Source organism: Phaenicophaeus curvirostris, chromosome 2 (genome assembly GCF_032191515.1).
Source record: "Phaenicophaeus curvirostris isolate KB17595 chromosome 2, BPBGC_Pcur_1.0, whole genome shotgun sequence".
Lineage (NCBI taxonomy): Eukaryota > Metazoa > Chordata > Aves > Cuculiformes > Cuculidae > Phaenicophaeus > Phaenicophaeus curvirostris.
The window spans coordinates 110,286,012-110,313,863 of NC_091393.1; the positions used below are offsets into that span (position 1 = coordinate 110,286,012).

The 27,852-nt window shown below is 45.5% G+C and overlaps 1 protein-coding gene across 1 annotated transcript; it reads left to right on the forward strand.

Annotated features, from left to right (window-relative positions):
• The first annotated feature begins 3 nt into the window (after window positions 1-3).
• On the forward strand, window positions 4-27,820 carry KCNK12 (potassium two pore domain channel subfamily K member 12). Its single transcript, XM_069850909.1, has 3 exons — window positions 4-697; window positions 19,273-20,164; window positions 23,643-27,820. Exons 1-3 carry the CDS (start codon window positions 4-6, stop codon window positions 23,677-23,679), a joined length of 1,623 nt encoding a protein of 540 aa, XP_069707010.1. The 3' UTR covers window positions 23,680-27,820.
• The last annotated feature ends 32 nt before the right edge of the window (window positions 27,821-27,852 follow it).

The following is a 27,852-nucleotide window of genomic DNA, read 5'->3' on the forward strand; positions in this document are numbered from 1 at the left end:
GGGATGAGGATTTGGGGGCAGCAGGGATGGGGATGGGAGCGGAGCCCCGGGAGCGGGGAAGCAGGGACGGGGACCTCGGGAAGCGGCGATGCAGTCGCGGGCTGCGAGCCCCGGGGGGAGCGGGGGCCGGGTCCCCCGCGGGAGGAGGAGCCCCGGAGCGCCGCCCCGCCCCTCCCCGCCCGCTCGGCTGCGGGCGCGGCGCCGCCCGGCGGGTCCGGGGATGCTTCCCGGCGGGGCCGCGGCTCCCGGGGGGCCGCGCCGGTGGCTGCGGCGCTCGGAGCCCGCGGCGGGGCCGGGGCGGGCGCTGACCCCGCGGCGCGGCCCCCCCAGCTCTCCCCTCGCCCCCCGGCGCGGACGATGCCCCCGGCGGGGTCCTGCCGGCGGCGGCGCCCGGCGCCCCTCACCCGCGACACCGGGCGGTTCCTGCTGCTCGCCGCCCTCATCGCCGCCTACCTGGGCGCCGGAGCCACCGTCTTCTCGGCCCTGGAGAGCCCGTCCGAGGCGGCGGCGCGGCTGCGCTGGAACCGGACCCTGCACAACTTCAGCCGCGCCTTTAACGTGGCGCTGCCCGAGCTGCGCGCCTTCCTGCGGAGCTACGAGGCGGCCATGGCCGCGGGGGTCCGCGTCGACGCGCTGCGGCCCCGCTGGGACTTCCCCGGCGCCTTCTACTTCGTGGGCACCGTGGTGTCCACCATCGGTGAGCGCCCGCCCGGCCGCCGCGAGACCCGCACCCGCCTCCCGAGGGGCCCCCGCCCGCTCGCCACGGCGTCCCGGCCCCGGGGAGCTGCGCTCTCGGAGCGTCCCTCCCGGCGCCCCTGACACAGGGGGGCTTCGCCCTCGGAGCGTCCCTGTCCCGGGAATGCTTCGCCCTCAGGGCATCCCTGTCCCGGGAATGCTTCGCCCTCGGAGCATCCTTCCCCGGCATCCTTGCCGCGGGGGAGCTTGACACTCGGAGCATCCCTTCCCCGGCATCCCTCCCCAGCATGGGCTTTGTCTTCAGAGCATCCCTTCCCCAGCATCCCTGCCCCGGGTGGGCTTTTTCGCTCAGAACAACCTTTCCCCGGCATCCCTGTACCAGGCAGGCTTCACCCTCAGAGCATCATCCTTCGCAAACGTCCCTGCCCAGCACAGGCTTCACCCTCAGAGCGTCCCCTCCTCGGCATCCTGCCCAGCACAGGCTTCACCCTCAGACCATCCTTTCCTGGCATCCCTGCCCCGGCCAGGCTTTTCTCTTCAAAGCATCCCTTCCCCAGCATCCCTGCCACGGAAGGGCTTCACCCTCCGAGCATCCTTCACCAGCATCCCTGCCCAGCGTGGGCTTCACCCTCTGGGCATCCCCTCCCTGGCATCTCTGCCCCAGGCGGGCTTTGCCCTCAGAGCTTCCCTGCCCGGCGCGGTTCCCAGGTTGGGCTCTGCCCTCTGAGCATCCCTGGCCACAACGGGATGCAGCTGGTGCCTGGATCCCTCATTACAATGGGAGGCAATGGGGCTGCTGAGTGGTACCCGGGCTCGCTGTGCCTGGCCACTGAGCTGGATGCTGGTTTAACTGCTGGCAGAGTTAAGATGTGTCTGTGAATAAAGACATGAGCTACGCGGTGCTGCACACCTTCTGGCTGTACCGTGATGTACATTCCCAGTGCTTCCCTGGCAGCAGGTATCCGTATCCGGTAGGTGTTTGGGAAGAGCAGCACTTTATGATCAAATGGTGAGTTGGGGTGGTAGGAGTTTCGTTTCTTTTACTTTAAAATTGCCATTTTTACTTTTTTATTTGACTCTGAAAGTGCCATTAAGAGCTGCCGTGTTTACTTGAAGTGAAGCTGCGGCTCTGTGCCTCGCAGAGCGTTGCTTGAGGAATCACATCCCTGCGGACAGATCCTACTGTTTTCTCTCTGCCAGTTTTTAAGTTGTGTAACGAGCCAGTCGTCGTGGGGCTTCTGAGCATCAGTGTCATCCTTTCCCTTTGTTGGAGAGGGAGAACCGCACAGCCCGTTATGGTGCTCACATTCATTAGGTTTGGACGATGTTGTATCAATAGTGACTAATCTTGCTAATAGAGTCGTGATGGTGACTGCAGTGATGTTGTCAGGTACTGGTACTTTTTGCATTGAATAACGCAGTTAACTTCTTATCAAGGTCATACGATGTCCAGTCATTAAAATACCATTTTAATGAAGTGTTAGGCCTTCTTCATCACAAGACCGTGTATTTTTAAGAGATTGTTATGACCGAGCTATATAGGTGGGGAAAAAGAGTTGGTGTGTTAGCAAACCCAGCCTGTCCTCACATGGGCTGTAGCAAACAGAAACCTTCAGGGATGTGCAAGCGCAGATCAGTCCTCTTCTCCTCTGAACCCTCTCTGGTTATTGGAACAGAAAATGTTTTCTCCTCATTTGCATGTGTTCGCTTGCATCTCCACTTCATCACCCTGTTCGTGGGCATTTGTACCTGGGCAGAGGGAATTCTTTGGTGACCTTGTCGGGTGTAAATGGCCAAGCCAAGAATTGTGTTTCTCATATTCCTGTAGTGCAACCGAGGGCACCGCTCTCTCTTCACAGCCAGCAGGGCCTGCATTTCACCATGCGAGATGGAGGGTAGAGGTTGTTTTTTCCTGAGCTGCGTCTAAGGCTGTATTCTGTCAAGTGCTCCCCTGAGCAGGTACCTTCTCTTGGCTTACTACCTGATAGTACTTACGTCTGGATTACTTACTGCCTGGTGTGAGTCCAGTGAGCCTGCTGTCTCCTGGAGCACCAGCACCCCGAGACTTGCCACCCCTTCCCAGCAGAGCTTTTACAACCTACGTGTACAGCTCCTGCAGAAGAGGAACTGCTACCCCGCCTCAGCACGTCTCCTCATTTGCTTCTTCACAGAATCACAGAATGGTTTGCGTGGGAAGGGGCCTCAAAGTCCATCCAGTTCCAACCCTCCTGCCATGGGCAGGGACACCTCCCACTGGATCAGGGCGCTGAAAGCCTCATCCAAGCTGGCCTTGAACACCTCCAGGGCTGAGGCATCCATGACTTCTCTGGGCAACCTGGGCCCATTGCCACCCTTGCAGTAAAGAATTTCTTCCCAGTATCTAATCCAAGTCTCTCTTCAAGCTGCTGCAGCTTGTAGAGAGACGAAGCTCACAGTGAGCTCATCAGCTTCATGGGCCATGTTTCTTCCACAACACAGTTGCATTAAGGTATCATTGGTGGCTGCGTTTGTCCAGCCAAAGCAGGAAAACCCAGTGAATTAACTGTCTGTCCTGCTGAAACCCCAGAGCTACACTCTAAATGATTGTGAGCTGTCTCGCTTACAATCACAGCATGGGAGAAACCAAATGATTGACATCAAAATGTCACCTGGGAGAGCCGCTCCAATGCTGTTCTTTCATGGTCCTGCTGTTCCCTCCCAGCCAGGTCTTTCCATATTATCCTGGTTCAGAGCAGTTCTACTTCGTGTGTGATGCAGTTCATTGACAAGGAGGATGCAATCTTTACTCAAGCTCAACAAGAAGTAGCAGACATCAAGTCAAAACAGCTTGCCTTACCAGTTACATGTGTCAAAGCACCTTTATTTCTCCAGCTAAACACGCTGCTATCCTAGCGATGCAGCGGAAAGCTTTCTTACTCACTGCTTAATAAACACCAAGTAGGTGCTGGGTCTGTCAAGGGTAAATCACCCACGGGTTACTCAGCCTCTTATCTGCAGAGGGTTCTAACCTACAGGAAACTCACTGGGTCTTTTCAAGTCCTCACTCTGTTCTCACTGTTCTAAGTCTTTCCTACATAGGCATCAAAATACAGGCACTCAGGGCTAGGGCTGCAGTTTGTCCTGGGTTTATGTAAGGGGGACAGAGGGAGGAAGGCTCCTGCTCTTAATCTTCCTGTGAACATGAGGGTTAAGCACAGTCAGGCTTGGAGAAAACCGCTCCATCTACCCTCCCTGAGCAGCACCGAGGAGCCTCTCTTCATTGGTTTGTCTCCTGTACTTTGTTGGCTGCGCTTCTGCCTCTTAATTACACAGGCGGAATGAAGGCTTCTGAGTGAGAAAGATGCTAGTGGGGTCATTAGGAAATGGGAGAGAGCTCTGAAATGAAATGTTAAGTCTAATCTTAAAGCATTTTCCTGAATAGCCCACAAAGTGAGTGGCTTATAGTATGTAAAACGCCCTCTTGATAGCACTCTGGGTGTTCATTGTTTTATTGCATTGTTTGTGGCTGAATAATGTAATGTTGAGTCTATTTCTTACTAGACGTATCTTGATTTTCAGAGCTGTGTAATGAAATTCCTCTGTCTGGTTTCTGATTGCCTCCTGTCAGGCTACACCATTTATTCAGTCATTTTGCTGTCTAAGATCTACTTTCTCATAGGCAATCACTATTATTTTTGTTCTGGTTTCTTTATAGAGCAGCTATCAGCTATGTGAAATTTATTCTTGATTCTTTGGTCTAACTGGCAATAGACTGTGGTTTTCAGTTGAGTTTTTTTCCTTCCTTCTCCAAATGCGAGTCACAAAGAATTACCAGTAATTTGTTACAGACTGAAAGTGAAGCATAACTCAGAGCAGGTTTCTTCTGGTGAGATGTGTATGGCATCATCAGTTTTAGCTTTTGGTGTATTCTTGTAGCACAGATTCATTCTGCCCAGCACATAAGGTGACTCTGGGCTGTATGAAGCTCTGGATTTCTGACTTGGTCTGTGAGTCTAGACTCTCTATCCAGACTTTTTTCCTCTCTTAAATGTTATAATAACCATTAGGTGCCCATCTAGTAAATGTATTGACATCAACTTTGTATTAAATTGGGATCTTAAGCTTCTTACATGTCGGTACAGGTTTCAAAATCCTTTGGAAAATCAAGTGATGTAATTGTTTTCTTGAAATCTGTAAAAAGCACTAAAAATGAGGTCAAAACAGTAACTCACTACAGAAAAATGATGTTTTGATATAGTATTTTTAAAAAGCACCCTTTCTACAGATGGATTTTTTTGGGATGGAGCATGTCAGGGTTACAGGTTCTTGAGAAGGGACACTGGGAAGGAAAGGTGCAAAGATCTTTGCTCTGTACAGCTGGGTGAGGGTTCCTTGTATAGGTATGAGTGGGACTGTTCATCCTTTCCTTATCCCTGAGATATCCTGGTAAATTACTTGGTGTGTGTGGACTGACAGCTCCAGCAAAGGGGTGGAGCACACTCTTCTTCACTGTTATCTCAAAGAGATAAAGCACAGCCCTGGGGTGAGATGAGCTTTGAATCTGCCTTGTGAGAGACTGGTATTTGGAATTTTGTACCCACAGACTCCCAGAGTGGGTCCAGGTGTGTTGACAGCGGTAATTTAAAGGAAGTGATGTGCACAAGGCAGCTGGACAGCTCAGCAAGTACATGGTTGCATGTCAAAAGCCAGGGAGCGAGCCTGGCCAAGAGCAGGCACCCCACATGGTAATTTGGTAAGAAATTCTACAAATTACCCAGCTCATCTGAGGGCTTTAAGGGGAAAAGATTTTTCATCCTGGCTTCTTGATTGTTATGTTTCAGGATAGGGAAACTGATCGTGCACCTGTACTCGGTGCTGGTGAGGCCGCACCTTGAATCCTGGGTTCAGTTTTGGGCCCCTCACTACAAGAAAGACAGTGAGGGGCTGGAGTGTGTCTGGAGAAGAGGAATGGAGCCGGGGAAGGGTCTGGAACACGGAGCTTATGGGAGCAGTTGCGGGACCTGGGGCTGTTTAGTCTCAAGAAGAGGAGGCTGAGGGGAGATCTCATTGCTCTCTGCAACTCCCAGAAAGAAGGTTGTGGTGAGGTGGGTGCTGATCTCTTCTCCAGAGTAACAAGGATAGGACAAGAAGAAACAGCCTCAAGTTGCGCCAGGGGAGATTTAGAGTGCATATTAGGAAAAATTTCTTTACTGGCAGAGTGGTGAAGCACTGGAAGAGGCTGCACAGGGCAGTGGTGGAGTCTCCATCCCTGGAGTTGTTCAAAAACCATATAGAAGTGGCACTTTGTGACATGATTTACTAGGCATAGTGGTGTTAGGCTTATTGGATGAGCTTAGAGGTCTTTTCCAACCTTAATGACTCTATGATTCTATGTGAATCTGAGCTGCAGCTGGGGAGGGTTCTGGATCTCTGCTCTCTGTACGTGCAATTTCAGTCTGCGGGCAACACACATTGGAAGGCGACAGTCAAACCAAAATGTCCTCAGGATCAGTGTTATGCTTCCTGAGAGCTCTGCAGTTCTCTGGGGCCTCCAGAGTTGACCTCCTTGAAGTTAAAAAAACCCAGACAAAAGCCAAATGAGAAAGCAGTTGGGAGAGCAAGCAGTTTTATGAAGTTGCTGGGTAAGATTATTTGTCTTTGCCAGCCTATATGCCATCTGCAGCCAGAATGAGAGTGTGTTCCAGCTTGGTCTGCTGCAGCCAGGTCCGAATCCTTAGGGATGTGTGATGTTTGAATCGACGTGCCAGTGGGTATCCGAAAGTTATTTTCTCTCTCAGGTAGTTTTGATACAGAATGGAGAGCAAGAGCAGATCAGTGGTCAGCATAATCCTGTGGAGAGAAGTGATCGTAGAATCATCAAATCATTAAGGCTGGAAAAGACCTCTAAGGTGATTGAGTGCAACCATGAGCCCAACACCCCATGTCTGCATCATAGCGATTTGTTCTACTTGCTGTCGCTGCATGGGAGTATTAACTTCTTTGGGTCGCACTGACAGGGATTTTCTGAATGCACGCGTGTAGGGTGGGTACTCCGAGCAGGAAAGCAATCTAAATCGCAGCTTGCCTTCTTGCGGTTGGGGGCAACAACAGGAGGCTTTGCTTGGAGTACATCCATGTAATAACGCGGGTGATGTGTCCCTGCTGAAGGGTCACTATGAAATAGTTTTGATCCTAACTTTGTTGCGCATTTATTCTAGAAAGCAGGAGGGAGAAACCCCAGTACTTTAAATAAAGCCCCTTTTAGAAGAAAAAAAAATTTCTGAAGCTACAATTTAAATCAGTCTCCATACTATTTAGGTTCTGCCTGCCCCTGCAGGGTTATGCCAGACCCAGAAAGCGAAGCTGTTAACTGCGCTTCAGTCATCTGAACTGAGCACATCAGGTCAGATTACTTAATTCAAGAGTTTCAGAGTTTTCTTAACTATTAAACCCTGTCTATGAAACCCTATGTTTGAAAACGCAGATGTCAATACAGTGGAGATATAACAGTTGGAAACATTAAGACAAGGGACGACCAAATTGTTCTTGGTTTTGCAGTGGCTGTGGAGTTCGAGGTGCTCAGCTGGAGCACTGAAACCTGGGGTCTCTGAACTGAACGTCAAGCACCACCACATCTCAGAGCAGTCTCCCAAAAAAAACAAAGCCCGTCTGTAGCATCAGTATCACATGAGGTATTGTCCCGCCTCTCAGAAATCAGGGGAATTTTATATTGACTTAGTGTGTGCTGGTTCAGGGTCAAAACAAAGAAACACTGGAGTTTGTGACCAAGGATTCTCCATTTTTGCAGCCCTCAGGGTCCCTCTGGCTCAGGTAATTGAAGGAACAATGTCTATTCCTACCTCCCACTTAGCACTGCTTTCAGTTTGGTCTCCAGTGGTGTCCCTGCTGGACAGCAAATACCTGTATTTCCATTCCCTTGCGTTTACAAGAGCTTGGAGAGACGATCGCAAACCAAACGCTGGTGGGCCAGAATACCACTTCAGGGACAGGTGGCTCCATCCAGGCAGTCTGTATTACTAAGCAACCTTACCTGTAAAGCAGTTATCGTGCCTGTAATAGAAGCAAGGGATCATAATTACTGAGTATATCAGCTGCCCTGTTTGCTGTGGGTTTGTAATTCCCGTTCCTGCCTGAAACTCTATGGCTGTGTTCCCATGGAGCTGGGCCAGCCCATAGCTCCTGCCCTCCCCCTTGCTTTCTTAGGGATATTCCCCCTTTCCTTCTTTGACATCACCTGCCTTTCCCAGGCAGTCTTAATTCTGCACCTCCCTCCCAATTAGCATACCCTCTTCTACTGATGAGTTGTTTGCTTGATTACATTTTGAATATTCGATTGATACCGGTGCGGTCTTTCAAGTTAATGAGTAGCAAAGAAGTCATAAACAGAGTTTTACAGTTTCTTTCTGTACCCCATCGCAACTCTCCTTCCCTAGAGTTAGTCCTTTATTGACCCTCTTTTCAGTCCAACCATTTCTTCCTTCAGTTTGACATGGATCATATACACGTCATAATTTTTCTCACTTTAGCTGATGGGTCATCTTTGCAAGCACACTGACTTGCTTTTCTTGAACTTAAATTGCTCTTTGTCATGGAGAGAAGAGGAAAACAATTATAGAATAGATTTGTTGGCAATTCACTGCATGTAACAATACCCACTCCTGGTGTTTGAGCTGGAAAACACAATGTCATTAATATAATTTCATGAAGGCAGTATTACCTTATCTTTGCAGCTGTTGAAGTCAATGAGAATTGTACCTCTTGCTGTACTGGCATCAGGCTTAAAGCAACAGAAAAGCAACGTGGAACAGTGTGTCTGCGGTTTTTAGTATGAAGACAGCCTGATGTTATTGAAAACAGCTGAGCCTGTGGTCTATACGAGCCGTTATCAAAAGAGAGTTTTCATAGTGTGTCAGCACCAAATGTGTGTCTGAGTGGGAGAAGGTAGGTAAGGAAAAAGGTTTGGGTTCATGCTGGTGAACATCTGAAACTTGAAAGCCCTCCTGAGCACAGTAAGTCTTAGAAGTGATAATAAGGCCTTTTGTGGATAGAAACAAGTAATGAACAGAATTGTAACCTAAGGATTGCAATCCAGATGAACAAGATATATTTAATTTTATATCTCCTCAACAGCTTTCTTCTGCTGGAGTCAAGACCAGTATACGGGGCTCTAGGAAGTCCAACCTTACTCTTTGCCTTGTCAGGCTAGGTTTGTAAAACAAAGGCAGCTTAGATGTTGGCAGCACTTGCTGGAGTGTGACATTGCAGGAAGGACATGGATCTGTTAGAGTGACCCCAGAGGAGGCCACAAAGATGATCCAAGGGCTGGAGCACCTCTGATACAAGGACAGGCTGAGAGAGTTGGAGTTGTTCAGCCTGGAGAAGAGAAGGCTCTGGACAGACCTTACAGCAGCTTCCAGTACTGAAAAGGGCTCCGGGAAAGCTGGGGGCAGGAGGAGGACTCTTGATCAGGGAGTTCAGGGATAGGATGAGGGGGGATGGTTTGAAGCTGAAAGAGGGGAGATTGAGATATGAGGAAGAAATGTTTTCCTGTGAGGGTGGTGAGGCACTGGCCCAGGTTGCCCTGAGAAGTTGTGGCTGCCCCGTTCCTGGATGTGTTCAAGGCCAGGTTGGATGGGGCTTTGAGCAACCTGATCCTGTGGGAGGTGTTCCTGCCCATGGCAGGGGTTTTGGAATTGGATAGGCTTTGAGGTCTCTTCCAACCTAAACCATTCCATGATTCTGTGATTACTGCTGTAGCCTGAGCTTGAGGTCTGTGATGGCAGTGAGTGGTACGCCAAGGTGTAGGCATTGAAGGTTTCAGTGCAGGCTCTTGAATCAAACTAAGAGACACAGAATGAAAATTAAATCAAGTCACTTGAGATAAGACAAAGCATTAGCAGCCTTTTCAAGTAGTTAAAGCTTTGGAGAGGAGTAGGATAAGAAGTTAGATGTTAATGTGTGGGATTACTAATGTGGATGAGGCACTGCTGTGGCTCCTCTTTGTAAATCTGTACTAAATGCTTCCTGTGGATGCAAAAAAGGGGTAGCACCTTGATAACAAAGGTAGCTCCACAATGATTTCTCAATGAACTTCAGCTTTTCTGAGCTCATGCCATTGCAGCTTCTTCCCCCTTGGAACTGATGGGCCAAATGTTCACATTCATTCTTGAGTCGTAGGCAGGCAAATTTAATCATGCAGAAACAGCAATTAGGAGAAATTTGTGAGAAGTTGATGAGAAACTAATTCAGGAAATTTCAGCTAAAAGAAAACCAGATAAAATCCTATTTGTTATTGAATACTCTGTCATCTCTTTGTTCAGAATGAGTATGGTGCAAGCAATGTATTTATCTCCTAAATGAAAAATACAGTGTCACTTGTGCTCAGCGTGTGAGGAGTTGAGTCTGCTTTAAGGCTTTGATGATGGAAGTGACTGTGGTGTGAAGATCTTCAGTCCAAATGGTGATTTTAATATGGGGTGGGGGGAAAACTTGTGTGGTGAAATGGTTTGTCTTTTTACAAAAGCTACTACAGGCAGAGCAGCGAGAACCAGGGAAACCTCCAGCATTTGGATGCCATAATTCTTTTTATCTTGGAGTTCAGAAAACATTTTTGTGCAACCTTGGGTCTACACGGGCATCTGAAACACAACTGCGAGTTTCAATAAACAGCAAAAGCAGGTGTGAATGCTGATGTTCGAAACATTCTGCAATGACAGAGCATAAGCTTTTTCTTTCTTAGGGTGTTGCTTAGATACACAATTATTCACACATTTTCAGAACCATAGGAAAATAAGAGTGGAGGCAGCTTTAAAGGACAAAGAATTAAGATTGCAGGAGAAATCAACTTTTGAAACAGAGTTCACCTGGAATCAGATCAGCAGCCACATGAAGACTGTAGGAAGGGTGGAGAGTGTATGGCATCAGATGTTGGATGCATCTCAAGAGACAGGAGGAATCAGCCACTCTTGGGGTCTGTGAGCTATGCCTTCGTGTTTATTCCTGGGTGCTAAGACAGCTGTTGGGTATTTCTTGGTTATCTTGCATTTGTTTTCTGCATTTTTTTAAAAGTAGTTACTCTAGATTCAGAGAAGATTGCTCTGTCTGATTGTGGCTCAGTGTTTTAGCTGAGATTCAGCAACAGTAGCCAAGGCAGATGCTCCTGCTCACAATCTCAAATGTGAGCAAGAGTTTGATACAGCCCCATGTGGCTGTTAAGGCAGGACTTTAAAAACCATTAGCCTCTAGTGCAGGGAAGTGTGCATCCACAGGAAGAGAACTTAAACAGCCAAGGAGCCTGAAAGCTAAGTTTTTCTGTTATTAACATCACCACCATTTCAGAAAAGATTATGGGAAAATGGTTTTCACTCAGCGGTTGGGATAAGAAAAGAAAACAAACCAAAGATAGGACTCTGATCATCAGAAGCAGCTCTGGACTAGCTTAGATCAATTCACTAGGAGTTAGGTTGCAACCCAAAGTACGAGCATCCTGCTTTCATCTCTCTTTTCTGGGATTTTTCCATTGCAAGGTAGTTTATCGCTAATTTAGACAACACTAGCTCATATTCTGTTTTAAATAGCTGATAGAGCACTCTAGCTATGCCAAGGGGCAGAGCAATTGACAAAATGAGAGGGGATTTAGTATCATCTTGCTTAAGATTTGCCTGAGAAAAGTAGCATGAAATGAAGAAAAAAGTTTCAGTTTTGATTTTTATGACTGTAAACCAGCACTTGGCCCCAAGAGTTTAGCAGGGAAGTAGATTATATTATTTGTAAAGAGCAATCAAACCCAAAGTACTGGAAGAAAGTTTGTTTATGAGCAATATGTTAATGGAGAAGTTAAGGAAGACTGTCACACTGCAGGGCACCTCTATCCCTTTACAGTCAGCAAGAATCATGCCAGCTCATAGGTCCTTACTGTCTTTGTTTGTGGACAATCTGAATTCATAGTCCTCTGATTTTCATATTATCTCTGAACTTCATTCTTCGTCTCCTTTTAGGAGAGGGTCCCCGTCCCTCACTGGGAACTGTGTCGTGGTGCAAAAGGATTATCTGGTAAATCCAAACGTAAGCTTGCTGAATATTTCCAGTCTCAAGCCTGTGACAGCCCCCCTCTTCAGGGTGCCAGAGCTGTTTCCTAGCTGGCGACGAGGGTGGCTTGGCATGAGTCAATCCCCATTTGCTTGTACAAGGAGCACAGGGGAGCAGCCAGCCCCAGCCAGAGAACTGTAGAACTGATTTAGAGACTCTTCTGCTTCTTCTTTGTCTTGGTTCTGTGCCAGAGATGCTTGGCCAGACGAGATGATCAGCTTCTTGTGTTTATTGGCTTAAGTGTTTAAAATAATGGCATATAGTAATGGGCAAGGGTAGGGGGTTTGGTTTTACCTGATGTGCGCTTTCTTCATACGCTGTGCACAGAAAAAGTGATGTGCAGTACAACTCAGAAAAAAAACCTTGTCTAAATGAATAGAGTGAGAATACTTCTGCTGCAGGTGGAGCTGAAGCTCCAGCATTTCTCTTTTTAAGGGTCATTTATCACTCAGATTTACGAAAGTTAGACCACTTGAGCTGATAAATGTGCCTGCTGAGGATGCACTAGAAACTGAAGATCTTCTTGGAAAGCTCATCAAGAAGTTGTCAGTGTAGAAGAACACACTGAGGAAAACCACTGTGAGGAGGAGAGGGTAAATATGCACACACAGTCAGGTTTTGAGGAGGTTGTTCCCCTCCCCCTTTCCTGGGAATTTGTCCTGGTTTTGACTTGGATGGACTTAATTTCTTAACAGTAGCTGCTCTTTTTGATTTAGTATGAGAATGCTGTTGATAACACATAGTGGTTTGGTTCTTGCCAGGCAATGTTTATGCTCAGCTGGGGTGAAGTTAATTTTCTTCCCAGCAGCTACTGGTTTTTAGATTTACTATGAGAAGAATCTTAATTCACTGGTGGGTTTAGTGGTTGCTAGGAAATCAAGGATTTTTCAGTTCCCCATGTTTTGCCAACGTACAGGTGCAGAGCCAGGACAGCCAACCCCGACTGGCCAATAGAATATTTCATACCATTAACAACATGCTCAATGTAAAAATGGGAGTTGGGCTGGGAGGTGGTTGGCAGACAGTCTGGGTTCTACATTTGATGCTCTGCTCGTTGCTGTTGCTGCAGTTGCTGGGGTCTCTGTGCTCATTGCTGTTGCTGCAATTGCTGAAATCACTTATCAGGGTGGGCAGAGAGTGGTTGTGTTGTTGTTATTATTTTATTGTTCTGCTTAAACTGTTTTTATCTCAACCTGGGAATTCTCCGTTCCTTTTCTGATTCTTCTTTCCTTTTCCAAGAGAGCAGGTGCGTACTGTTCAGCTGCTGGCTCAGGGCTAAACTGCAACAAGGGTCTCAGGGGTAGCACTAATGCTTTAGAGACCTGCCAAGGTGTTAACGCTTGAGATTTCTGATGAGAAAGCTTACCCTGTCTCCTCAAGTCTGGCATGCCCTTCAGATCATTCCAGCTTTGTCACACAGGACATCGCCTCTGTAGGATGTGGGTCTCCTCCTTGCCCGCCCACTGATGTGGCCAGGTATCAGCCATATATCTATCGGGTATCTCAAGTACCCTGCATGTGGGGTCAGGCTTCATATTCCCATTTTCAGGGTATTTCACAAAACAGAGGTTTCCTTGCAGCTTCTTAGCAGCCTACTGGCTACTCCTTACTACCACAGTTCGTCCTTTACCACCTTCTCCTGTCCAGAATTCCCTTTCCAGAACACCAAGATCCCTTCTTCAATGCCAGGATCACAGCCATCAGCTCCTGTGGTTACCTCCATAGCCTTTTCCATCACATCACTCCTTGCTACAGGTGCCTTCTGCCCAATCTCCAGCTGCTCTTGGCAATCCACTTCTTTCCAGGGACACCCATGGGAGCACAAGCCCCTTGTCCACGAGCAGAGATCATATGTTGCCAGGTGAGCTGGGGCATCCCAGCATCCCTGGGCTGTTTGGGCTGCCCTGCCCACAACCCTGGACACAAGGCACTGCTGTCCAGTTTTGTCTGTGATCTTCACTTGAGTCACTTGTTAGTGATGGTATAGTGATTTTAGCATAATTTTAGGTTTATCTCTGTAATTCACCTCTACAGAAAAATATTGATAACTCTCGATCTCTTTTATATCCTCCTTTTTATACCTGGTAATTAACCAGTATTTTTTTCTTTACCTGTTAGTTATTTATTGTCATGCTTGCAGTTTAATCACTTTTTTGTTCGTCGAGGAAGCTTAGAATTGTCAGCCTAAAATAATCTATTAACTATTTAAAAATCAATGTACTTTAAAGAGGAATGAATATGTGGTCATGACCTTTCAGGCCACAGTTTCAATCACAGCCAGCAGAAAAGCTCTGATGGTTATTGATCCGGTGTTCACTGATGTTATGTGTAGCAGCATTTCAGATAACCTATAGTCTGATCACAGTTGTGGATAAACAGAATAAAATTGGTGCAGTGGAAGACTTTAATAATTGCCCACAGTTCCCTGAAACTCCTTAATGTTTAATAAATCATGTCCTGCCTCTGCCCTGCCCACGTGGCTCCTTGTGAGTAGCAGTTGTCTCAGGTACTTGGTTAATATTTCACTGGTGGAGATGCAACAGGGAGCAATAGCAGTTACCTGGAAGGGTTTTATCTCCATTCATTGAGTTTATCATGGTGCAATTAGGGTCACAGAATACACTGGGCATTTTATCCCACAGTTTCTAGTGGATTGGGTGCACGTGTGCACATTTTTATGTACTGAACAGTCATAGGTGTTAGGGGAAAAAAAAATCCTGGTTTAGCCCACCCTAAGTCACAAAGCAAATTTACAGGATCTCTGACCATCTATTTACTGTAGGCTTTGGGGAGAGCAAGCTCGTTGTAAAAGGATGTAATTAAAAAGAGAAAAATATTAGGAAATGCTAGAAACTGCCTGTTTATTCAACCTGAAGTGGTATATATATTACCAAGGGTGGGTAGGTGGATGGATGGATGGAGAGACTGATAATTCAAGCAAGTCCTTAGCTGCATAGTCATTCTGTGTTTTCTCCATAGGGTATCTGCTCCAGTAGATAGATCACTGCAAGGTTGTGTACACTACAGGTTAGACCAGCCCTAAAAACTGCAGTGGTATCTCGTGTCTTCAGATTTAGCATGGGCCTAACTTAAAGTGTCTTATTGCACACAGTGCTGGAGAAATCACACCTGTCCAGGAGCTCTGTTTCCAGTAATCTAAATAAGATCAAATGTAGTTGTACAGCAATTTTGATATTAATATAATTAATATTAATATTATATATTAATATTACTATATCAAAGTAAAGGCTCTGGCAATGGAAGAGCTCTAAAAAAATATATACTCTTTGAGCCCAAAGCGGGGGTATTTTAGTAAAGCAGTCTGACAAAGATGTTAAAGGGAAAGTTAGCTTTTCATTTGAAGTCTGGAAATGCAAAGGCAGGTGAAAGAACTGCCTCGCTGTGTTCTCACTCCTTGGGTAAAAGTGCTGGGTGCAGTAGAAGGTTTCAGTCTGTGGCAGTTTTGTCATCTCTGAGCTGTGACCCTGTATCCAAGGCAACTGTTTCTGGATATTAGGTGCTAAGGACTCTATCAGGGGCAATAATGATGAAGTGCTAACAGGTGGAGTAGGGACTGAAGGGAGCACTAGAATCCAAATATGGAATTTTAGTCTCAAAATTCAGAATATGATAATGTCTTCTTTGATGTTAGCCAGTAATGACCAGCCAAGACTATGGAATCCCAGGATCTAAAGCAACTGTGGAAGAGACATGAAACAAAATGGGTTGCTCTTAGTTTATCTAGTGTTCTGCAACCCGCATCTCTTGGGGTCCAGCCCTGTGAGAACTTCATCTTCATGTTGCAAGAACTTCTTTCCCTCTAGAAGCAGCAGTCTAGTTATAGGGTTTGGTTGGTTTTTGGTTTTGTTTGTATATTTCTGAGAAATCGTTTGTTTAAAAAGATATTTGGCAGTTCTTTCTTTTGATTCCTTTAAATGTAAGAGGTGATAGAGGTGATACTTCTCTCCTAATCTGCACTCTGTGGTTTAAAAGGATTGCTCAGATGTGCTGACGTGCTGTATGAGCCCAGTCCCATGGGAGGATTCCTCTGCAAGAAGAGCTGCATCTCTCGTTAAATACATCTATACTGGAAAATATTCAACCCTTTTAATCTCAAAGGTAATCACCAAACCAATTTGCTTGTGGGAACTGCTCACGGATACTAAAGCTGCTGTTCCTGCTTATTTTCTGCCACCAACCATCTCTTACCCTTAAGGAAATGAGGGAAAAGAAAAGCAAGGAGGAGCAATAGGAACCATAGCACAAGGCATGTAAGTCTTCACAACTTTGTCGAGTCGCACTACCTCTTGAATCCATCAGCAGCTTCAGCAGTAAATTAAAAGTCCAAATGAGCAGAATAATAGCCACAAAACCTATTTATGCAAGTCAGGCTCGTTAAGTGCCAGCCCTAACCCGTGAGAGATTGCTGAAGAGGATTGTTGCCCAAGAGTTTTTATCAGCTCAGCTCTACTAATTCTGTTTAAGGAGAAGTACTAGACAGCTGAAATTAATGCTGCAGTAGAGCTTGCCTCTGAAGTGGCAGGTCTGAACGAGGCAGCGTGAGCATAGGTGAGGCTAGAATATTGTGTCTGAGCCACACAGCATCGGCCCGAGGAGTGTGTACAATAGATGTCAGGGCTGTGACAAATGCAGAGCACAGGAAGTTCTGAATGAATCCATCTCACCCAGACTCATGGTGTGCTTAGCCTTGAGCAGGGGCTGAGCTCAGATGTGTGTACAGGACACACCAGGACTGACCCTTTGTGTTCCAGGCAGTGCCAAGGGGACAAACACAAGCAGCACAGGGAGACCCTGCCCGAGGAGGACAGGAGCACACTGCTGTCTGAAAGCTGTTGTCTCCTTTGTCTTATTTTCTGTCTGTCTTGTGGTCTTAATCATCTCATTGCCATGATGGATCCTTTGCATAGCTTACTGAATTTTGGTAACATTATGCTTCAGAAAATCTCGCTTAAACAAACCACATCAAAAATGTAAACTTCTCATGAATGATGACCAGAAAATACTAAAAACCGTCAGCACACTTACAGCTCGATCCAAACTGTCACTATCTCTTTTTTTTTCATTAATAAATGTGTCTGACCATATGTGTGGCAATACACCAATTATTTTGGTGGTGATGCTCGCATGCTTGCTGTGAAGCATGTGTCTAAGCGCTTCGCTGACAAGGCACAGGAAAACAGATGCCTTCTGCATAGAGAGCTGGCCAGTATCCCTAGCTGGCAATCACAGTGGGCTCCCTGGCTTCTGCTGAGGACCAGGCACTGGTGGATATTCATCATCAAATGACAGGTTCACGCAAGCAGCTAGCCCAACCCAGGTAACGGCTTCAACAACAGGGGAGGAGGAATTGAGCAGAGCTGCCTGATCACCCATGTGGAGCCTGGGACCCATGGCAGGCATGGTGAGATCTGCTCAAAGGTAGCCTTATAGCGTGACAAAATGGACTGTGGGGCCAGAAAACAGAATCTGGTGAGCCCTTTAGTCATGTCTGGTAATACTGTGCAGGTTTTTCACTTTCTTTTACAAAAAACACTGTTTCTGCAAAGAAGGTACTGATGCTACAGCACTGACTGAAGTGCTGTCACACAGCTAGTTCCAAGTATCCCAAGTCTGTTGTGAAGGTAGGATGACCTCTTTCCTCATTTACCTTCATGTCACTGAGAAGATTTTTTAAGTGTGTCACAAGCGTTTGCATTCTTTTACCAACAAAAGTGAAATTCTGTATCAGTGAAGTAGGAAGTCAGTGCAAATCAGTTACCTAGACAAATGCAACTGCTACAAAAACAAATCAATGGGTTTCTAGTAGCAATCTCGGCTCGTTATACATAGGGAATGCTTTCCTCTTGCTGTTTGAAGGCATGTTGTAATAACGAATTGGATTGAATGGTTTCATTATGCTGTGTGCTAGAGGTCGCTCCTTTTTCTTCACACACTTTTGTGATGTGTGCTGATGGAGGTATTTACTTCTCCGAATACGCTTTCGTGGAACAAGAAAGTGAAAAAAGTCAGTATGTGGATTTTACACAAACCATTAATTTAGATTAACTGGGGTTATTTATTCATGGGACTTAACAGTCACTATAATCCCATCTGTAGGCTTTGTGACAGAACCACTGAGTGTTTCCACAGGGCAGAACAGCAGCACAAAGGTGATACCTACAGTACTGAGCTTCAGAAGAATCTTCCCAAGGTAGTATATGAAATATATGTAGGTTTGTTTTTTTTTAAATAACTGATGTCAGCAAATAACATGGAACAAACTTACTAGAATTGTTTGCGTGCAGACTGAAGATCTCTTTTGCTGTTACTTAAGTCTATATAGCTACAAGGTGTTACTGCTTGTATATAAAATTATGTGTGTGTGTCAAAAGACAATTCTTGTAAGGAGGAGGTGAGTGAAAATTGCTGCTGGATCTTTCCAGAGTTTGTATGCTCTATTTTTTCTATTTAACTGTGCAGCAGTGTGTTTTCACCGCTGCAAGATCCTCGTGGTCCCCGTCTGCAGGCAGGGGTTCGCACTGATAGCTTAAAACACGACCATGGCTTTTTCTTCCTTCCGTGATTATATCAGGTGGGCTGGTCACAGTTGGGATTTGTTTGAGACTTTAAAGTGCTGTTATTTTTATTTATTTAATTAATTTATTTGTCTACAGGAAAGCTGGGGCGTGACTCTTGATCAGGGAGTGCAGGGGCAGGATGAAGGGGAGCAGTTTTAATCTGAAAGAGAGGAGATTGAGTTGAGATCTTAGGAAGAAATGTTTTTCTGTGAGGGTGGGGAGGCCCTGGCCCAGGTTGCCCGGAGAAGTCGTGGCTGCCCCATCCCTGGGGGTGTCCAGGACCAGGCTGGATGAGGCTTTGAGCAACCTGATCCAGTGGAAGGTGCCCCTACCCATGGCAAGGAGTGGAACTGGATGGGCTTTGAGGTCCCTCCCAAACCCAAACCATTCTCTAATTCTATGATTCTTAGATCTTTAAAACAAAATTTAAATTTGAGGGGCATGATGGAGGCCCTGTTATACAACCTGAAACCTTCCCTTTTCTCAGCAGGAGTGTTGTTATCAGCTCTTGATAACAATAGCATTATGCTGGGTTACGGCTTGTCACTTAAAAGCCTGTGCTTGCCATCAGGCCACGCTGGTTAGTGCACACAGGAGCAGGGAAATTGCTTCTTCACCTTGTCTTGTGGTGAGGTGGTTTGAGTTCAGGAGTGCTTCCACCTGCATTTACAGAGTCATCCTTCCCTGTTAATATCATCTTTCATCTATGCAAGATGTTTTGCCCTCTCTTGAGTTCTAGTCATCTCATTGAGCTTTCTGGTGCCGCCTTTGTTATTTACAAAACTTGGTTTCATGTTGGCCTGAGCTGACTTTTGTACAGTGAGATGGGACCTTTGTTAAGTGACAGACGTCGCGAGCTCTGCATGAAAATCCTTGTCATTAATGTTACTCATTTATCTCCACACTTTAGGTTTCGGGATGACCACACCAGCAACCGTGGCTGGAAAAGTGTTCCTCATCATATATGGCCTTTTTGGGTGTGCTGGGACAATCCTTTTCTTCAACCTCTTCTTGGAGCGCATTATCTCTCTCCTAGCGTTCATCATGAAAGCGTGCCATGAGAGACAGCTGCGAAGAAGTGGTCTCCTACCTCCCAACTTCCGAAGGGGGCCGGCTATGTCGGGAGTGGGCAGCCTCGTGGGGTGGAAACCGTCTGTTTACCATGTGATGCTGATTCTGGGAATTTTTGCTATTACTCTTTCCTGCTGCGCCTCTGCCATGTACACAGCGGTGGAAGGATGGAACTATATTGACTCCTTGTACTATTGCTTTGTCACCTTCAGCACTATTGGCTTTGGAGATCTGGTAAGCAGCCAGAACGCTGCGTACCAAAATCAGGGATTATACAGATTTGGAAACTTCATATTTATATTAATGGGGGTATGTTGCATATACTCTCTTTTTAATGTCATCTCAATCGTAATCAAGCAAGTCTTGAACTGGATGTTGAAAAAATTTGAATGCAGATGTTGCCCAAAGTGCCATAAATCAAGTGCCCGCCTTGGACGCCGCAACGCCATCACCCCTGGAGCCCGTCTGCGTCGGCGTAACATCTCAATGGACACAGATGGACAGTATGACAGCGACACTGAGGGGAGGAGGCTCTCTGGGGAGATGATCTCCATGAGGGAGCTCACAGCATCAAATAAAGTCTCCCTGGCCATTTTGCAAAAGCAGTTATCTGAGACAGCCAATGGCTACCCAAGGAACGTTTGTATCAATACGAGACAAAATGGTTTCTCCGCTGGGGTGGGTGCTCTAGCCATCATGAACAACCGCTTGGCAGAAACAAGTGATTCTAGGTAGTGTTTTTGAAATTCCTTTTATTTCTTTAATAAAAATAAAATGGTGATTAGGGTGAAATGACCCCTGTAAACTACTGGAAAGTTTTAAATTCAGAGATAGCCTTGATATTCATTGGGTGTGTTCAGCATTTTAATTTCTGGGGGTTTTATAAGTCTTCTCTAATATGGATTAACATCTTTACCATAATGTTATAATTTTCTTGAAAGGGTTTTTTGGAACAGACTTGGGTGTCTATGATACAGGATGTGATGCAGTTGTAGGTGAATGGTGTACATGGTTATGAAGGTGTCACAACAAAACATGATGTTCTTCAGAACATAGCCTGAGCCTCAGCTTTGGGTTAAAAAGCATAAAAGTTTGGCTCCAGATTAAAATTTGGGATTGGTAAAATTTGGCTAAACTAGTATCTCACTATTTACTTGAGACTGATAAGGTTTGGCTAAATAGTGTCTCACAATTTCTTGAAGTCTGGATCTGGCCCTGAGCTTTGTACAAGACACTATTCAGCCGTTCCTCATAGCAGACCTGTATGTAACGTCCACGTAGATGATACAGTTCCACCAGCTATGGGGTGACTGTGCTTCTCTTGAATAATCCTACTGACTTCAGCGGTAGAGGATTGAATGAGCTGAATTCCTCTGACTATAAATGTCAGGTTTTAGACAGTCTTGTCAGAAACACAACGTGCTATCTAATTCTTTAAAGTTAGGTGATTATCAAGAACTGTGTTAAAATGTGCCAAACCATTCCTACCTGCTGAATTACTGAAAACAGGCGATTGCCAACCTCAGTACTGACTTTAATGCAGGAGAAGCCAGTACTCACCTCTAGTGCCAAATGCTTGCATCACCGTGGATGATGTTTTATTTCATTACTTTCCATGAAAATAAGTAGCTAAAATAATTCCAGGCCTAAATTTGCATCTTTTACTTCCGCAATATTATTGTGGAGATTCATGCAAATTATTTATTTGGGAGTACTATACTTTCTTCCCACCAATCTCATTATGAAGGTGACAAAGAAGAGCGTTGCTTTGGAGCTGCCTCCAGAGCTGGCTTCCCCAAAAACCTTGGTACCAAGTCATGAATTGGCCTAAGACTGTTGCTACTGCCTGAAGTCATATTGAACCTGTGCTAGCTCAAACCACTGAAGGACCAGAATCATCTTCAAGCAAGCCTGGTCTCAGTGTCTAGTTAGCACGAGAAGTGGGTGGAGAGGAATCACTGCAAATCTCTTCCAGGAGTTTGTGCAAAACTCTAGGTCATTTCTCTAGATCCTCTGTACTGTGGCGCTTCTTTATGTTGTGGAAGTTATAAAATGGCTTCTGCTGATTCCAGCAAGAAATAGAACTTAATCTTGAAGTCCAAGAAGCCACAATGGTCAACTCTTGAAAACAACTTGGGTAGTTATAGGCAAGATGATGAGTACTAGGTTGATTGCTGAATAATTTTGAAAAGCTGATGGTAACAAACTAGGAGTATTAAAGATGTTTGGATAGATTTCCTTGGATTTTCATATAGATATTTTACTCTGTTGTTTGCTTAGTCAACTTTGTTTTGCATGGGTTTTTGGTATCCATGGGTTTGGGGTATCCAACAGTTTGCCTTCCTTTAAATTTGTAGTAGTGCAAAACATGTCAGTATTTAACCTTAGAAAACTAACTTTGAATCTGAGGTTTTGCACAGCTGAGCCTGCCACATATGGATCTGCATCGTACTATAGGCAGTCATGGCTTTATCAGAGATGCATTTGCCTGGAAACACTAAATGATTTTGTATTCTGTATCTTGCTGATAGGAGCTCAAGAGTCCGTGGTACAGCAGAGACCACATTGGAGAGGCATCTGCCAGGCAGGAGCTCACCTGGTGGCAGAGACATATTAAGGTCCATGTGTCTGTGCACTGCATCTCAGATACTAAGTTTGAGTGGCCAGTTGAAGAAGCAGGCAGAGGTCACAGTGTTTGGTGATGCTAAATTGAAGCCCACCAAAGGATGAATTTAAGCAGGATGTGTAGGGGCAGGTCGTGGTCTGGGAAAGACTCGAAGACCAATGGCAAAGACCCAGCTCAGGAAGGCACCTTCAAGAGCTTCAGGGACCACTTTAAGAAACAGCAGATGTAGGGAACTAAAAAAATAACAATTAATTCTTTTCCCTTAGAATTGCATACCTCTCCCCACTCCCCTTCTCGGCGTAAATCTCCACCTATGACAGTTTATGTGTTTGTTTATTAAGAGTGTGTATGAGACGCTGCTCTCTCTTTGCAGCGAGATGTCTCTTAGGGCTGTATCTTGGTACATTTGCCATCACAAGGACCATTACTCATTGGAACAGAGCCCGCAGTGTGGAGCGCTGCATAAATCAAGGCAGACGGGTCCTGTCCCAAAGATCTTACGAGTTTAAGTGTGTAGAGGCCCAAGGCACAGCAGAATTCCTTAGGTTTATCGTTTTACTCATAAAAGTATGTCCAAATGCATTAACATTCTATGAGCACAAGAACTATATATTTGTGATAATAAATTTGCAAATTAAGGGGGTTTATTTTTCAAATAAGTTGTTTTTAAAGCATAAATACTGTAGCTATGATTAGGCACCTCTTTAGATGTTTGTAAATTGTTTTCAAACTACCTTTTCCTGCCTGGGGAATACAATGAAGTTGTATGAAAGTGTACAGACCTGCTTTCTGAGGCCACTCAAAGGCAGACACAATCTGTTGTAATACGATTTAAGTGTTCCTGAGTCTTTTTGGTACCCTTGGTCACAGTGGTGTCGTTGCAGGACCCTCTGCAGTTCCTGCTGACTTCAAAAGGAGTTGGACTGACTCCCAGAGCTGGGTTCCCCAAGGGATCTGGGTGTCTGATTGCTGCTGTATGCACTGAGGTCAAATGCTTCGTTACGCCCAAGAGTCTTGATAGAAGCCTTCTGCTTCTCCTTAGCCTCAGAGACATATGAAGTTCATGCCTGGTTTTCTGCCCTCAGAAGTTGACACAGCTCAACCACAGGGGCCCCCAGCTGTACCTAAGCCCCTCAAAAATCTCCCACCCCCACCTGGCTCAGCAAGGCCTGTTTATGAGACAGTTCAGTACACAATTGCTGAGCTGTGTCTCATAAGAAGAGGCCTTACAGTTCCCTCATACTCAGCAGCTGTGGTATTTTTCAAGGATGCATGAAAACCATACAATAAATCTCTACTCTTCTGCCTGCCAGCAGTACCTGGGCACCCATCACCTGTGTGTACGAGTACATGAGCCAGGAGGACGTGGGAGATTCTTTCCTAGTCCTTCCTGCTCTTTCTTTAGCTTTTTTTTATGACAACGTCTCTTTAAACTTGCCAGACTTGGACATCTAACTCCTCTCAGATACCGTGCATGGTCCAGCTCAGGATTCCCCAGGGCAGCCTGCTCCTTTTGTGCATTAAACCCTAGGCATGAACTAGCTGCATCAAGTGCAATTCCTCCTGGTATTTCATTTCCACAGACAACTCGGATACCTGCGATACCCGGACACAGGTTGAAGCACAAGAAATGAGAAGGAGACTGAAGGAGCAGAGTGGGACAGTGAAAGCACACTGCACTAGGTTGCAATTCCTTTTCAGGTAACTTGGGAGTAGTGTTACATTCTTGTAATGGGCTTTTTTCCCCAGGTTTTATTTTTGGACAGCCTTGTAAGAAAGCAATTAACTTAGGATGTAAAAGCGCATCTTCCTTGATGCAGCTTCCCTCTGCACCACCCTGCAGAGCAGCAGCAGCATCTCCTGGCTGGCACAGACCCAGACCTCCCCGCTGGTATAGAGCAGCTGCACAGGCAGCGCAGACTGGAGCTCAGATCCCATGCCCCAAATCTGCTTTCTGAGCCTGAGAAGAGCATTCAGGAGCAGGAGAAAGCTGCAAGATTAGGACTTATCTGTGAGCCAGCCCCTAGTGAGAGCCGTGATTGCACAGGCATAAGCTGCTGGGACTTCCAGCATGAAGGGAGGAGATCGCACGTTCACCCAGCCCGCGTGCTAATACTGTGCATATGAGAATTAAAATGTAAGTGAAAATTAATAAGAGACAATGACCAAATTCAAGTGACATCTCTTTCCCCTGGTGCTCAGGGCAGTTACAACAAACAGTTGTGGAAACTGAAAGGTTTGGCCAGTCACCACATTTGCTTCTTGTGGTTTGTCTTTCTTGTCTGTGTCCAAGTTTGGTGTCACACTGAGGGGTCAGCTGATTCTCTTTGGTATCTTCCCATCTGCAAACACACACTTTGTGCAACAGAATCAGATAGCTTTTTATTTTCTTGCACTTTGAAGGACGTCCTTCAGATAGTAGAGATGTTCAGAGCAATGATCTCACTGACCTCGGTCACAGATGGAGGTGTCACAATGACGAGGCTGTAGTTTGCCTGTAACTCCTGTTATGGCAAGCAAAACATACAAGGGTGCTGTAGGCAATGGTTGGGGCCATGCAGCAGTAGGTTCAACTGGAAATGGAAAGAAGGTCTGTTAGAAAGGATAATTGTGCCTCTTTGACATGTCCATGCTAACTGATAACATTGCCAGCACTAACTGCAGCAAAAATAACTGATGAAAGACAAGAGAAGTATAAGAATCACACTAAAGTTCTCAGTGAGCATCCCGTACTGTGCTTGGGTTACCTGGACGTGCGCTGTGATGTTGCCTGTCGGTGTAGTGCTGGTGTCCCAGCACGGCTTCAGCCCTGACCCTTGGTCTCTTTGCCTTCCCAGCTTTCTGTAGCTGAAAATTTTGGGGTTCCACAACCATTTACCTTCATTTCAGTCATGTCTTGACTTGCTGCTGAATGGATGACTTAGCAGCAGTGAAGGCCACATGGCTGGGTGTGTGTGCTTGGTATAAACCTGATTGCCTGTGTGGGGTGATTTTACATGGAAAATAGCTGGAACATTGAGACCGTTCTCACTTTTTTGTGTTTTTCTAACCTTTGACTTGAAAAATATTCAGTGACTAATTATGACAATGAATGTACCAAGCTAATCTAAACAAAATCGTCCTCTGCTGATTGCTAGCAAATCCATGGCTATGGCTGCTGCTCTAATTGGATTACTAATGTGCCTTTCCAAACCAGCACACATTTTTGATGTTATATCTAAGTAATACAATAAATGTTGTTACATAATAAATTCAATTAGGGCATATGAATACTTGACTCACACAAAACAATTAATGAAGGGTGCATTGCACATTGTATAGCCAATATGAATTTTTTTTGTTTGTGAATACGTCTATGTTTGAGCTCATATTCTGAAAGCTCATGTTAGGAAACCAGAAGCATTGTGGAAAATGCAGGAATGTATGGACAGTTCCACTGAGTCCTGGTGCATGGGATATGAATATGAGCTTACGCACCATAAGTGGGTCATTATGCAGTATAAATATGTTGTGTAGCAATGGCTTACAGGAAGGACGTCTCCAGTTTACATGGGCAGAGTCTGATCACAGCTACCAATAAAGATGCATGCCTTTTTTCTTACTCTTTTTGCTTATTAAATGGGTAACAGCTACTCTTTAATTAGAGTATACCCTTAAACTAGGGAAAAAAAGAGAAAGGTATTATTGCCCTAAATATTGTAGAGCCAAAAAGAGGCTGACAAGAGGTCTAGAGTCAAATCCAAACTTCTAGTTCTCAGAAACTGAAATGGTGTAGTTTTCCTTTGAAGTAGAGCTGCAGCGTATTGCAAACCTGCAGTCTTGCAGTCTTTTGTGTTTAGTTCTTCCTTGGGAAAGGAAAGAGGTTATAAGTACAGATACAGTTTATAGCAGAGTACCCAGCAGTCTGGTAATCAAGCATGAGAAAGAAAACCCAGGCTTTTACCAAGATACAGCAAGTGCATCCTTATTGAGAAATAAAAAGTGTGGGGAAAGCAAGAGATTCAGATGTGTTTTCCTGCAGAAACCAAAGGCTTACTTTGCTTTTTGTACACAAATGCATTTTGCCCCATCAGAAGATGCTGAAGCACCATCACAGCCCCAGGGAGCTCTTGTTGCATCACAGGCTCAGCTACCTTGTCTGGAACATGGAGAGAATTGGGTTGTGAGACACAGGGGGAAGAGAGGGACAGCATGCTCATACTCACCATCCGCACTTCATTCTGCACATAAACACCATCAAAGGTGGATCTGGGGAGACAATCACCTGCAAAAGCTGCCGTGCTGATCCCTTACAGTGCTGAGCATTAGTCTGAGTACACTGCAGGAGCAGATTCCCACACCCTCAGACCCCAGACCATATCATGCCTATGTGTGTCGCAGCCAGCTCCCAAGCCTGAACTCTGCACAAGGACGTAGGTGGATTTGAAATTGTGTAATGTCATTGCTCAAGCACTTTCAGGATTAGGCTCCCAGCAGGTGATGCTGTATCAGACCATCTAAGAAACACAAAACTGTTCCATAACTCCTTTGTACTTCACAGACTGCAAGATCACTTTTTAAAGCCAGTGTGTCAATGCAAAAGTCACGCATTTGTAAAGATACACAATCAACAACTTGGCAAAAATCACAGGTATTTCTGACTGTACAATTCAAGCACCTGGTGTTCTCTCAATTGCCATCATTTCCTAGTTGTTGGATCAGTGAATCAGTTTTATACACTGCAAGTGAAATGCATCCAGAAATGTGTGCTCATAGTAACGTCCACGGGCTGTGCAGGCAGTGCAAGAATCCAGTTCTAATGGTATTGTAAAACCTCAGTATCAGAAAGCACATCTGAAAAATGGTTTGGGGTTTGTGTGTGTGTGTTTGTTTAGTTATTATTCTAATGCATAATAATATTAGAGCTCCAATGCACAACTAACCACTTGTATCAAAAAGACCACAAGTACACAGTTATAGTGCCAAGGATGCTGTACTGACTTGATGCCAAAGGTGTTGTTTCATAGGCTGGCTTGGTGGCTGGGCACTATATCAGGTGTGTTAGAGCAGCTTGGCCAGGTGATTCCATGTAATTCCCTTTGCTGCACCTCAGGACACAGTTTGCCATCACCCCAGGCCTCTGCGACTCCTAGGGATGGTCCTTGGCTTTAGGTGCCGTACCTGCCCCTGCCCTTGAATCAAGGCTCACAACTGTGCTATTGGAACTGTCAAGCAATAAAAAAATAGATAAAGACAAAAGAAAAAGGACAAAAGATGACTGACATTATAATAAGCCGCTCTTGGGAAACACAGGATAGTGCTACAGCCTACACTAGACTGTTTCCAGCCACCTTTGAACCCTGGTGTGTTCCTGAAACTGGAGCATTTGGGACCCAGGTGCAGTTATTGACTCATTTTAACTTCAGCCTCTGCCGGCGAAGTGGTAGTGCTGTGATCCTGCTTCCCTAGTAAAATGGATAGAGAGATTTGTTTAGGCTTTCAGTGCAAAGATGGCACGCATAAATATTACAAGATGAATCAATTACCAATTCTGGTTGTATTTGCTAAGAGATCTTTACCAGTAAGCAAGGGAAAAATTGCCTTACCATCCTGTAAGCACAGTGAAGCATCAAAGTGGTTCTCGGACCAGAAAGTAAGCGGCTAAAATACACAATTGGGCCCCAAAGCTCTGGCATGCACCACAAAATTATTGTAATATTCATTTCTAACACTCAACACACCTGCATCTTGAAGGATTCTGACAGCACTAGGAGAGTCAAGGCTCATACTGTCTTCATCTGCAGGAAAGCAAAA